Genomic DNA, 14,373 nt, shown 5'->3' with positions numbered 1-14,373 from the left:
GACCCCTTTTATGTTCATTTCATCTACTTGTACCTTGAATATCTGTTGGCATTTATAAGCCCAACTTATCATTTTCACCATTACCGTTATCCATTTTTATGTAATATACCTGTTGCCCCATTCAGAGATGTTTTGAAAGCCATCAGCCATACCATCAATAGATGCAATGCCCTTGAGCAAGGCACCTACCCCAACATTGCTACAGGGACTTTAACACTGTAAAAAACCGTAAAGTCATTTTGGATAAAAGTGTCATATCATATAAGTGCAAACAAAGCAATGTAATCCAAGTTTTTTTTTATTGTAACCTTTAGTCATAGAAATCATTTACATTATTTACAGTGCTTAATTTCATTTTCTTTGACCTAGATAAATTTCCCATTCATTTCTATGGAATTATTTGAAAAACTACACACATTTTCAAACATCCGCTGCTCTGGCATGCTTTCACCTAGAGACATGATTCAAACTTTAAAACGTAGAGAAACTTCTCCTCTGTGGATCTGGCATTCAACTTTTTGCTAGGCTCTATACTTTTGGATCAGTCCCAGTTCAAACACCATGTGGGTTCCTGGAGAAATTCCGGCTTTATAATGGGTGTTTATTGCGTTACACACCAATGGAGCTCGTTAAGTTAGAGTGTAGAGAGCTTGGAAAAATAGCTCAAACTTTCTCATTTAAACTGTGTTTTCAGCCCCAATTTTCACTCTACACACACAATTTTCTCAAAAGTAGTAGTCACACTTGTCCTGATTCACACAATGTGTCTACCTACACGATAGGACTTGCAGTTTTTGAATGAGAAGCCTGAAAGTGAGGAGAGGACAGGCGCGCAGCCCCATAGACTGCCATTATAAACGTGGCTGCGCTTTGACTGTTAAATCAGAAAAGCCACTCGTTTTTAACTCGCTCTAGTGTCCTCAATTTTTACACTACAGACAAAACAAGTACATCAGTGTGTTCAGGAGACCCTTGTGGCACTCAATGTGAAATAAGTTTGTGAATATCTCCTTCCGTTTTCGTGTAAACCCCCGTTGTTTGGAGGGAGCGCTCTGACGGAAAGCTGCCCTTTTTGTGTGCCCCTCCCCCACCCGCACGCTGAGCAGAGAGAGACAAAAATACAGTCCAGCTCAGCTCCGGCAACTGTGACTGCTATCCGCACTGCATCACTCTCACGATTTCCCCCGGGGGAATTGTCGTCTCTAGATCTATTTTTTTCCATTGTCCCGGGATTGTCCCAGATATGATAATTTTGTGTCCCGATGACATTTTTTATGGTCCCCGGGACATCGGGACACCGTTAGTTTCGAGCGCTGCCCATGGGATCATCAGGCGAAACCGTCGCCATCTCATCGCCATGCAGCCTTCACCAGAGCAAAGCAACAGTGGTGCAGCTGAGCAGATTCCAGTAGGGGTTCCAGAACGACCTGCAGCAGCACCACCACAGCAGAATGTTCCAGAACCACCATCTACTCCCACGGTCAGAACCAGGTCTGGGAGAGCTGTGGTAAGACCGACCCGGTTCAACTTGTGATTCTGCTTATCACAGACTTTACAGAGACTGAGACAATCACACACACACACACACACACACACACACACACACACTCACACAAAGGAAGACAAAAATGTGTTTTATATTGTGATTGAGCTATTTTTATTATTGCAGTGTTTGTAAATGTTCCAAGTTTCAGAGTTAGAAGAGCATAGACAGTACAAGATGTTTTGTATTGTATTTTATAATTTCCTGTTCCAAAGTAAGGTTAAATTGCTGTGTGTCTGTTGGGAGTGTGAATGACTCAGATAGGAGCAGACCTTCCAGCCACAGGGGCAGAATAATCCCCTAAGGTCCTGCTGAATCAATGGTAGTCTACCCATTGATTCTAAAAAGGGAAGATGTGGTGTAACTGTTTTGTGTACAACTACGGAGCGCGAGATGATGACGTCAGAGTTGGAACGTTAGGCAGTGAGAGTTAGGTCAGTCAGGCTGCCTGTGTGTAGTAGAGAGAGACACGCTATGAAATAAACATTCACGCTTTACAGTCGGACTCCACGCAGTTATTGGATAACACGACAGACATGATTGACAGATTAGCTTAGTAGGCTACTTACATACATGAACATAATGTAAGACAACAATTAGACATCAATTTCCTTAATATTTAGTGCATCTTTAAGCTTTGATAAAATATTAAAGGGAAATTAAATTTGAGAGCTCTGTCTTCTAAAACTACAATGGCAAGCTGTTTCAGTACACTTCTTCAACATTCCGGCGACTTTCATGACAAAAAGGTCTGCCTCAATAAAAGCTCTTGCTTATAAACAATGAGTAGACTTAAACACTTCTCAGTGCCTCAGTTGTAATGCTTGGACCTTTGTTGTACCATCAATGAAGTAGGGAATTGATTCAAGCTTGTTTAAGGGTGGGAAAAAAAATTAATCTTTGAGTTTCTAGCGCCAGTCTTTACTACTAGCAATGCCGGTGTGTTCGGACAAAAAATGACTAAACTCAGCATGACCTTTTAAAAATGACTGAACTCAGCATGACCTTTTAACATGCCATTTTTCATTTTACACCACCAATTTACTTTAATTAATATTAATGAAAATAAGTGCTCCAACCCCTAGTAATTGTGTTTGTTGTTTTGTGAACAGAATAGGATGATACGGAGTGAACGAGTAACCAATGGATCCACACTCTATAATCGGTAGTGTACATTAAATAGCACATGTATAGATTTACAATTATAAGTCTGTAATTATTAGTCCTAAACATTAAGAACTAAAGCCATTTCAAAAACATATGAGATATCTTCATGATACCATAACGAATATTTTGTCATAACAGTCATTGTTATTTCTTCGTGGATGTGAATTTATGGGCCAGGGCGTTTCAAGATTGATACTTGATTCAAGGATCGGACTGGATGAAACCTACACACATTCATAGTACTGTGCACATTCACAAATGTGAACTGGTGAAGTGCCAAAAATATGACAATCTAACCAGACATGGCAAGCGAACACATTATACACAAATATACTGTTATAATAATGTGTACATTGTTATTATATAATGTTAATACACAATGTAATTAATATACACATGTTGGAATTTACTCTCCTACCTTACAAAACATATATTCTGACCTTTTAATTGCATTAATATTTTGTTTTGGGCCTGAGATATGGGCAGATCTCCATTTGGCGGCCATTTTGGACACCATCTTGAATTTCTCAGAGAGCACAAGCGGGATTTCCGGGGACTTTTAGTATGTTATTCCTAAAGGTATTCTGAACATATTCTGAAATTTTCAGCTTGTTACTAATTTGTTCCAGGTATAACCCTATTACTCCTGGGCTATTAGTAGTAGTAATACAAACAATTATTCATGGATTATAGATAATTAATGATTATTTTTGAATAATGAACATTGATATAACAATTGCACTGATGATAATTAGTTTACAGTTATTACAACACATTGATTGATAATAATGGTTATGAGGCGGCATGGTGGTGTAGTGGTTAGCGCTGTCGCCTCACAGCAAAAAGGTCCGGGTTCGAGCCCCATGGCCGGCGAGGGCCTTTCTGTGCGGAGTTTGCATGTTCTCCCCGTGTCCACGTGGGTTTCCTCCGGGTGCTCCGGTTTCCCCCACAGTCCAAAGACATGCAGGTTAGGTTAACTGGTGACTCTAAATTGACCGTAGGTGTGAATGGTTGTCTGTGTCTATGTGTCAGCCCTGTGATGACTTGGTGACTTGTCCAGGGTGTACCCTGCCTCTTGCCCATAGTCAGCTGGGATAGGCTCCAGCTTGCCTGCGACCCTGTAGAACAGGATAAAGCGGCTAGAGATAATGAGATGAGATAATGGTTATGAAAGGTGACAGTTGTTTTTCTGTGTTTAATGTAATGCTCTGATGATTGTATGACTGCATAAACAGGTTTATGCTGTTACCTGCTATTAGGGCTGCACAATTAATCGAATTTAATCAAACATCATGATTTTGGCTGCCACGATTAAATTAAATGAAAATCGCGATTTATTTCCATTTAAAATGCGAGCTCTGCTGCATATCTGATCAAGCACTTTTTGACCAGTACTCCGCCAAACCATTAGGGGGCGAACCGACGCATGTAAGGTTTCATTACTCCGCCTAAATAAGCAAGCAAGCCAAGTGCGCAGAGCTTCAGTGCAGCGATATCTTCTTCAAGGGGTGATAGCGTGAGAGTAAGTAACAGATTGAGGTGAGAGAGAAAAGCTAACTATGTCGGAACAACAGAGTCAATCTGTGTCTGAAGAAGCGGGGGGAGGTGAGGAGGAGTTTGTCCCTCGAAAGGGCTCAAGTTCTGTTATTTGGACGTATTTTGGATTCAGGGCGAGTGATGTCCAACAAAAGCAGGCGATGTGCAGAGAGTGTCAGAGAGTTGTGTCTGCCCCGCAGGGTAACACACCAAATCTGTTTAATCACTTAAAGCACCACGTAGAAAAATATAATGAGTGCATGAAAGCCAAAGCCAGCGTCGTTGGCACTGCACAAAATCCCCGTCCCGCAGCCCCAACCCAGACAACCATCCAAGCAACACTACACCGTGCAACACGATATTTACCCACATCACACAGACACCAGGAAATAACAGATGCAATCGCGTTTTATTTAGCCAAAGCCATGGCCCCAATAAACACCGTGAATAATGACGCCTTCAAAAAAATGGTGAAAACGCTGGACAAAAGATACGAGATGCCGTCAAGAAATTATTTCTCGAAAGTGGCATTACCTGCGCTGTACAATCAATGTCGGGGAAAAATTGAGAGAGTTATCAGCGGTCCCGTTTTATGCTACCACGACCGACCTGTGGTCAAGCAGGACCATGGAGCCGTACTTGTCCCTGACAGTGCATTACATTGATGAGGATTTCCAAATTAAAACCAGTGCTTGCAGACGTCATTTTTCCCGCAAGACCACACGGGAGAAGCCATAGCCCAGGGATTGAAAGAGGCACTGGCTTCTTGGAGTTTGCAAGAGGAGAGACTTGTCTGCATCACAACAGACAGTGGGGCCAACATCGTCAAGGCAGCATCTCTGAATCAGTAGACAAGGCTTCAGTGTTTTGGCCACAGGCTCCATCTGGCCATTGGTGAGTAGTTTAAAAAAATGCATACATAATTGAGATCTAATCTGAAAATATTAATATTCAATATATCTATATAATTTTATCTCAATTATTATTGCTGTGTTATCTTCAAATACCTGCATGCTGTTATGTAGTGTGTAAGTAACTAAATGGTAGAATTAACTATCTAGAAACACGCAAACCTTCTTTTCAAGTTCATTTGTCCTCATCTCGCAGTGTATCAGCAGAGATCAGCCATGTAATGTAATGTCTCAGGTCAAGTTTGTAATTTGTGGAGCGCCATCTACAGACGCACTGAACTTAGGAACACAACATCCACACCAGAGGGAAACTTATTGAACATTTACATGCGTTCTCTCAGTGTGCCTTAAAAGAAGCATACAAGCAAACACAGGTGTTCATCCCCCTTAAAAGCATATGTATTCCATCTCTTTTTGTGTTTATGTATGTTTTTGTTGCCCTCTTTTGTAGCAGTAAAAACAGACAGAGCAGTGAAAAAACAGAAGTAACGTGTATTTTAGCTCACTACATGTTCCTAGTGCACAACGGGCAATGATATTAATATTGACAAGTTAAAAAAAAAAACAAAAAAATAAGGGACTTGAATACAACATCTTAAAATAACACGTGAATATGCATATACTTTTGTTGTGGTTTGATTCAACATGAGTTTCATGTTCTTTTACAGAGAATGCTATGAGAGATCCACGAATTGACCGTGCAGTGGGGATCTGCAAGAAACTCGTCAGCAGTTTCTCTTACAGCTGGAGGCACAAAAGGGAGCTAGCACAGGCTCAAAAAGAGCTGAAGCTTCCAGAGCATGGGCTGAAGACAGAATGCCCCACAAGGTGGGGATCAAGACAGTCAATGATTTCAAGAGTCCTGGAGCAGCATTGGGCCATTTCTCAAGTCTTAGCGTCTGACCAAAAAGCAAGACACCTCATCCCAACGTGGCAGGACACTGACATCCTGGAAGCCATCAACAAAGCCCTCCAACCTCTGACTGAATTCACAGATGCACTGTCCAGTGAGAAGTATGTTAGTATTTCCTTTGTGAAGCCAGTCCTCCACCTGTTCAGCTCCTCCATCCTCAAGGCAAGTGATGATGCTCCAGACCTGACCAACACCATCAAAACCAAAATCCTCACCTACTTGGAGGAAAAATACCAGGATCCTGAGATACAAGAACTGCTCGATATGGCATCTGCTCTCGACCCACGCTTTAAGATGAGATATGTAAATGAGGACAGGGTTGCACCAATCCAGGCCAGACTCGTATCTGAGATGGTTGCATCTGCACGAATGGTTAGTAATAATTGTGGATATACATACAGAATTTACAATACATTACATATGTTAACTTGGCTCATTAAAATTTGCTAAAAGATTATTGACTTGCTGTAATCTGAATACGAATGTTAAATTGAATTTGAAAACTAAAATTGAATTTGAAAACTAACTGCAATAGTTAAGCTGAATTAGATTTTTCTTATTTTATGTATCATGCTCTTTTCAAGGAGATGGACCGAACTGATCCGTGTAGAGAGACTACAGACAACACAGAGGATGCACCAAGTACATCTAAGAAAAAGAAGACTTTGGGGAGCTTCTTCAAAGGCACTGGGGCAAACTCAACAAGATCCTCTCTTCTCCAGGAGTAGCAGACCGTGGCCTCTGAGCTTCATTCATACCTTCAGTGTGCCAGCCTGGACAGTGAAGGGGACCCACTGGACTGGTGGAAAGGGCATCAGCAACTGTACCCACGGATTTCCCAGCTTGCGAAGAAATACTTATGTATTCCAGCAACAAGTTCTCCGTCTGAGAGGGTATTTAGCACTGGAGGCAATGTTGTGACCTGCCTTCGCTCATGTTTAAAGCCAGAGCATGTTGATAGGCTGGTCTTTCTAGCTAAAAACTTGTAGGCCTCAGTATAATGCTATGTAATTGTTGCAATTGAGTTTTCAGTTCCTTCATCCTTTGGTAATTTCTTGGATAAATTTCATTTATTTGTCATTTTGAAATCAGAATTTCTCTTTAAAATTTCATTCTGCACTGAAAGCTGTTCATATTGTTTGTTTGAATATAGTGAAATAAAATTTAAGTGATTTCGCTAACATCGAGTAATCGTGATTAATAATCGTGATTACAATTTTGATCAAGATAATCGTGATTATCATTTTTTCCATAATCGTGCAGCCCTACCTGCTATAATGCAGAAGATACTTGTTTACACACCATCACCACATCATCCTTTCTTCCACTCTCAATATTATATTAGGTTATTTTAGATTAGCTTAATTTACATTAAGTGGTTAGGTTAAGGTTTAGGTTAGTTAACCTATTAACTTTGGAAGAAGGTTTTTTTTTTTTGTCTTCTGTCCAGCAGGATGCTGAGGAAGGGAAGGGGGTCTGAGGCAGCGAGGCGCCGATGGAGGAAGCGCAACCTGGAGGAGCCGACGCCAGTCACTTCCCCCCTGAAGGTATTTACACAGTAGATAAGCTTCTGTGTCACAGTGACAACTGTCTGCATGAAAATAGCAGTAGAAATGTCACATCTATTGCTTTCTTTTTAACTGCTGAGTTCAGTATGTAACTGCCATGACTTAGATTTCTTTGGTGTTGATGTTTCATCAGACGGTGTCCACCCTACCGGACGCAGGGTCCAGGACATATAAGTCACACATAGCAAGTCACACATTCATACAGTACAACTCCTGCAGTAGCGACTGCTACGCCCACTGCATCACTCTCACGATTTCCCACAGGGGAATTGTCTAGTTAGTGATGCAGTGCTATGCATTGCAAACTATTGACTCCCATATATGGGAGTCAATAGTTTGCAGTGCAAATCACAGCAAACTCTTGTTCTTCTGTGCGTTTCTTCTTCTTATTCATCTTCTGTACAAATTTCGATTTCGAATAACCCAATAACCGTACATCGCACACAGACAAACAATACATCAAAACGTACAGCTCGATCGGACTCACTATGCTATTACTTTGTTCATCATTCTACGTCGCGAAAAAAACATGCAAAATTTCCCATTCATTTCTATGGGAATAAATGAAAAAAAAAATCGCACATTTTCAACGTTTTTCAAACATCCGCTGCTCTGGCATGCTTTCACCTAGAGACATGATTTAAACTTTAAAACGGAGACAAAATTCTCCTGTGTGGATCTGGCATTCAACTTTTTTGCTAGGTTGTATACTTTTTGACCAGTCACAGATCAAACACCATGATCAATTCTGGAGAAATTCAGACTTTGTAATGGGTGTCTATTGCGTTGCACTTCAGTGAAGGTGATCCAGTTAGAGTGTAGACAGCTTGAAAAAAAAGCTCTAAATTTCTCATTAAAACTGTGTTTTCAGCCACAAATTTCACTCTCCACACACAATTTTCTCAAAAGTTGGAGTCACACTTGTCTTGATTCACACGATGTGTCTACCTAAACGATAGGATTTACAGTTTTCGCACAAGAAGCCTCAAAGTGACAGGTTCACAGCCCAACTGCTCCATTGACTCCCATTATAATCCCGACAGTGCTTTGACGAAAAAATCAGAAATGTCAGTTGTTTTCAACTCGCTGTCGTCCACATTTTTTACACTAGGGACAAAAAAATTACATCAATGTCTTCATGAGAGCCTTGTAGCGCTCAATATGAGAGAATTTTGTGAATAGCTCCTTTCATTTTCGTGTAAATCACCGTTGTTCAAGGAGAAGGAAATTTGAGAAAAAGCTCTCTTTGCCTGTAATCTTATGTCTCTGCTCTGCACCTGAGCACCATCACCAAGGCAACCAGCTCCAGTCAGGGAGCAGATGGGGGAGGGGCTGCTCTCTCTCAAACACACATGATCATAGCATCGGAGCATCATAGTAAGTCACACATTCACACAGTACAACTCCTGCAATAGCGACTGCTACGCCCACTGCATCACTCTCTCAATTTCCCACGGGAATTGTCTAGTTAAACTTATTCATTCAGGGATGTGTTCTCTCTCCCTTACTTTTTATCCTTTATACAGATATATGTGTAAGAGTGTCTATGAAAACAGGCACATTTTAAAATTTGCAGACGATAGTGTCATTGTAAGTTTGTTACACAATAATGAATACAGCCATGGTCCAGTCTTGGAGGATTTTATTAGGTGGTGTGATCTTTCTTTCTTGGTGCTTAATACATCCAAAACAAAGGACATGATTATTGATTTTAGAAATCAGGCTCCAAACCATGATCCCACAGTCATCATGGGCCAATCTGTTGAATGCGTGGATAATGACAAGTATCTTGGGATTGTCATTGATGATAAATTGACTTTTAACAAGAACTGCTAAGCAGTAAGCAAGAGGGGACATCAGCGGTTGTTTTATCTTCGGAAATTGTTCCGTTTTAACATTGATAAAACTATGCTGACCCTATTTTATCGTGCTTTTATTGAGTCATTGTTATCTTTTGCCTTCGTGTCTTGGTTTGGTAATCTGTCACTACAGGACAAAAACTCCCTGAACCAAATAAATGGGCTGGGTGGCTAATTGGGAAGCCTCAACCCACCATGTCTTCTCTTTATGACATACAGTTCAACATAAAGCTACCTGTATTCTTAAAGATGGTTCACACCCTTTGCATGGTGAGTTCCAGCTCCTTCGCTCTGGTCGTCGTTTTGGGGTCCCTAAGGGAAGGACAAAACGGTATAGAAAGAGCTTTGTACCAACAGCAATTGTATTGCTGAACAGTAAGGCCCAGAGGTGAATAATTTTGTTCATACTGAACAATTGATGATGAAGCACTTTTTAAAGATCACACTTTTAAGGATTGTATATGTTAGGATGTGTGTACTGTTGTCTTTGTCTGTTACAATGTATTTTACGTAGCTGTTATTTTGTATTGGGATCGCTGGATTCCTGCCTGCACAACAAATTTACCAGTACTATCGTATGGTACAAATAAAGAAACCTTGGACCCGCCCTCCATTCTCAAACTGCCGCTAGGCCATGTCCCCACTGCCACATACCCCCACCGGTCGACTCGGGCCGGGGAGCCAACCATCCTGCAGTGGACTCCCCCTTCAATGGAACAGGAAGTCTGCCACCACCATCTGTGCCCTGGCCTGTGGACCACCTCGAATGTAACCATGTAACCTCCTGGAGGGTGAGATACCAATGGGTGATCCGCACATTGGCATCAGTCATGCGGTGGAGTCACTGGAGGGATACGTGGTCCGAACAGAGAGTGAAAGGGCACCCCAGCAGGTAGTATTGGAAGGTGAGGACCGCCCACTTGATGGCCAGGCACTCCTTTTTAATGGTGCTGTACATACTTTCGCGCATCAAGAGCTTGCAGCTGATTTACAGTTCCTTGCTCTCCACCTTCTGGTACAAAACAGCCTCCAGCCTTCTGTCCGATGCGTCTGTCTGTAAAATGAAGGGGAGAGAGAAGTCAGGGGAGTGTAAAAGTCCCCCCCCCCCCCCCCCCCACACACACACACACACACACACACACACTGCAGCTTTTACCTTGGTGAAAGCCTGTTGGCACTGCTCCATCCACTGGACCGGATCTGGTGCTCCCTTTTTAGTGAGATTAGTCAGTGGGCTGGTGACATCTGAATAATTAGGTATGAACCTAGGATAGTAGCCAGCCAGCCCCAGGAACTGCCTCACCCCCTTTTTGGTCTTGGGCCTCGGGCAAGCTGCAATTGCAGCAGTCTTGTCAATTTGGGGATACACCTGCCCATGACCCAGATACCGTACTTCCACCCACCCAATTGTACTTTTTTTTTTTTTTTTGGGTTAGCTGTGAGACCCACATGCCTCAGTGACTCTAGGACAGCCCAAAGGTGTTCAAGGTGCCGAGGCTAATCATTGCTGTACGCGGTAATGTCGTCAAGGTACATTGCCACATAGGCAGTGTGGGGATGGAGGATATTCTCCATGAGCTGCTGGAATGTGGTGGGAGCCCCAAATAACCCAAAAAGAAGCGTGACAAACTGGTGTAATCCAAACGGTGTGGAAAAGGCCATTTTCTCTCAGGATAGAGGAGTCAAGGGGATCTGCCAATATCCCTTTGTTAAATCCAGTGCCGAATAAAAGTGAGCAGCATCTAACCGATCAAGCAACTCATCAATGCGAGGAGTTGGGTCGAATTTAGACACCACGTTGACTTTTTTTCTATAGTTTACAAAGAACCGGACTGATCTATCAGTCTTGGGTACCAGGACCGCCGGGCTGCTCCAGTCACTGTGTGATTCCTCAATCACAGATGCGGAAGGAGAATACAGGAGGACACCACTGGTGCAGTGGGCCAGCTGTGGGGAGCCAGCCCCCGTCTCTGTGGTGGGGGAATGGGGTGGGGACGGGAAGAGAAGGGAGAAGAGGCGACCCATCCGCCTGCTGTCGGAACCGGCATCAGATGGCCCTCCACCAACTTGATGGCTTGCTCCAGGGACGCTGAGCGATGACGCTGGACCCAGTCTGCCGTTCCTTCCGGAAGTTGAGCGATAAACTGTTCCAGTGTCAGATCGATGATCCTGTTGGTGTCATGGTCTTCCACCCTCAACCGCTATTGGTCGAATGCGAACGGCCGGCTGACCTACTCCATTGTCCGCGTCCAGAAGCACTGGCAATGTTGTTCCGGAGAGTGGCCGACACACTGCAGGATGGCTCTCTTCAGGTCGGTGTATATGAGCTGGCTGCCGGCAGCGAGCTGCTGTGTGGCAGGCTGTGCCTCGCCAGTCAGGAGCGGAAGTAGGCGTGCTGTGCGCTGCTCGACTGGCCACCGCCACACTTCGGGTGCTGGCTTGAAGTGAGCAATTAAAGCCTTCCGGATCATTGTACGGGCCCATCTTTGTGAGGGTGCTGTGGGGAGGGTCCGCTGCGGTCGAGGTCCCCGACAACACAAGCAGATGCCGGAACGCTTGGCGATCTTCCTGCTGGGCCAGTATCAAGGCTTCAAAGCATTGCTCATGTTCCTTCTGGAGGGCGGTCAGCGCTTGATTCTAGTTCTGCTGGGCAGTAGCAAGGGCATGGATGAGATCCTTCAATGGGGAAGACTTCAGGTGGTGGTTCCCTTCTGTACTCCCGGGTTTCGGCACCACTCTAATACGCCCCTCATGTGGGTGGAGTACAGAAGCACGGCAGGCGAGAGATGATGTTCACACACCTTTTATTTTCGTGTTGTTTTTCAGCTTTAACGTCCGTTTGGGTACACAGACGTGTGCGTACACACAGTTGTGTTTTGGTCTGGGGAAATCTCTTCTGTCTGCTCTCTCCCTCTTTTTCTGTTCTCCATAGTCACTGAAACAAACACGCACGCACACATTTAATTGACAACAGGTGCATTGACTTCGCCACTCACCTTCCCTGGCCCCGCCCTACATTCACAAACTGACACTAAGCCACGCCCCCACTGCCACAAATGCATTTGAAGTTCTTCATACTAACTGTCCAGGTTTTTGTGTCATGCTGAGATAATCATTATAAAGAATCGCGATGCCTCCTCTGCCAGTTAGACGAGGCTGGTGTATATAACTGCAACCAGGAGGACTAGTTTCATTTAATGCTACAGACTCCTTTGGTTTAATCCATGTTTCTGTTTAAACACAGTACATTAAACTGCTGATCAGTAAGAAGTTCATTAACAGTTCGTGCTTCAGACATAAGAGAGAAAATATTTAAAAGTCTTAGCTCTTACAGTAGGTCAAAGGTGCTGGCAGCGGCTGTACAGTCAGTATGATCTAATTTTATACTAATTAGATTATTAGAACAAACTTTGAGTATTTCTACTTTTTTGTATAGCTCGGGGAACAGGCACAGTCTCAATGTAATGAAACCTGTGTGATGACTCTGTGCAGGTAGCAGACAGACAGTTTAGCCTGTCCGTCTGCTCCCTGGCCTTGGCTCTGGATTGTCGTGGATTAACTAGGCCTGTTCTGAGACTGAGCTATGGTGCGAGAAATGAGAGCAGCATCTTCCCGAGTGGGATGGATACCGTCCTGCCCTAACAGATTTGTTTGATCTTTAGCTGTGTGAGGACATGAAAACAGAGACATCCATGGATGGAGAGACCTCAGAAGCCTGTGTGAAGAAAGAGGAGACACTGGAGCTGAATATCTACAGCTATGGAGACGATCTTGACAACCCACCTGAAGGTCTTTCCGTTAAAGTGGAAGATCCTGACGATAAAGACTATCTCTGTAAGACATTAGGCCACTCTGGTGCTCAGTAACACTCACTGTTTATTCTACCCTGCACACTATCTGGTGCACTAAAAGTGCAATACAGTACATTTGGCTTGTAGCCTCAGTCTCTCTTATTTTAATCAACAAATTGACATTGAAATTTAGATTTTTTATTGATTAAAGTATGAACTTTGTTTATAGAGCGTGTAACATGGTAGTGAGGAGTGAGAGAAACTTTGTTTATTTATTTATTTAAAATACTTTAGTCGTTATAAACCGAGGATGTTAACCTGAACAAAAAAAGCATGGAATATCACACGATGGGTGTGTATTAAAAAAATCTATGCTGCATGGTTTTATTTTCATATTATAGCATGGCCCAAAATGTATGATTCCTCTCAAACCATAGTGATTTGCTTGTTATTGCAATTTTGAATTTATGAATGAATGACACATTCAATGTTTAATTTGTTTCTGTTTACATTTAATGTTGCAGAATGTCTGTCATTCTCTCCAGCCACTCCTGTGTTTTATTCTGAGACAAAAAAAAAAAAAATGTGGGATGTCGTGTGACTGAGAAACCAGAAAGCACAAAGTCCTCTGTCCTGAAGACTCTTCCATCTTGGGAAGCTTACTGACTGATACCTGGGTCTCCTTCCATAAATGTTAAATAAATGTGTCCTAACGTCTTCACCACATTAGAAGATTATAGGTTTTTTCCCCCTCTTTCTTCCACCCATTTGTCGTCCAGTGTGGTCACCTGCGAGTATCCACCCACTAGCCAGGTCTCTCTAACCATGTGAGTGAAGGCTAACACGTACTTCCTCCAAGACATGTAAAGCCATCAAACTCCTCTTTTTCAATTGCAGCTCATGCTGTGTGATAGCAAAACACACCTGGAAGACAGTGTTATGTGCTCTGTTCCCCACATGCATAAGCTCGCAGAAGATCCCAACCAGCTGTGATTTAATAGGGGACAGAGAGTATGCCCCTCATTATGCCTCTGGAATGGAATATTCAATAAGAGACAGTGGGTGTGAGAGACAGGAGTTCAAAT

The 14,373-nt window shown here is 43.0% G+C and overlaps 1 protein-coding gene and 1 pseudogene across 1 annotated transcript; both read left to right on the top strand.

Annotated features, from left to right (window-relative positions):
- Positions 1-14,373, top strand: part of LOC132867687 (zinc finger protein 271-like) — a 77,265-nt pseudogene that overhangs the window by 20,543 nt on the left and 42,349 nt on the right.
- LOC132867725 (zinc finger BED domain-containing protein 4-like) lies at positions 3,391-7,523 on the top strand. The gene is made up of 3 exons (XM_060900742.1): positions 3,391-5,140; positions 5,826-6,442; positions 6,655-7,523. The coding sequence occupies exons 2-3, from the start codon at positions 5,834-5,836 to the stop codon at positions 6,796-6,798; spliced, it is 753 nt and encodes a 250-aa protein (XP_060756725.1). The 5' UTR covers positions 3,391-5,140; positions 5,826-5,833; the 3' UTR covers positions 6,799-7,523.

The sequence above is a fragment of the Neoarius graeffei genome, chromosome 19 (genome assembly GCF_027579695.1).
Source record: "Neoarius graeffei isolate fNeoGra1 chromosome 19, fNeoGra1.pri, whole genome shotgun sequence".
NCBI classification, from domain to species: Eukaryota; Metazoa; Chordata; class Actinopteri; order Siluriformes; family Ariidae; genus Neoarius; species Neoarius graeffei.
Note: the sequence above shows the minus strand (reverse complement) of the source record. Positions and strands in the feature narration are given on the sequence as shown.

Bases quoted from the DNA above. Each gene is read 5' to 3' on its own strand.
- LOC132867725 (XM_060900742.1), top strand. From the start codon at position 5,834: ATGAGAGATCCACGAATTGACCGTGCAGTGGGGATCTGCAAGAAACTC. The intron at 6,443-6,654 runs GTTAGTAATAAT...GCTCTTTTCAAG, and splicing joins TGGTTGCATCTGCACGAATG to GAGATGGACCGAACTGATCC.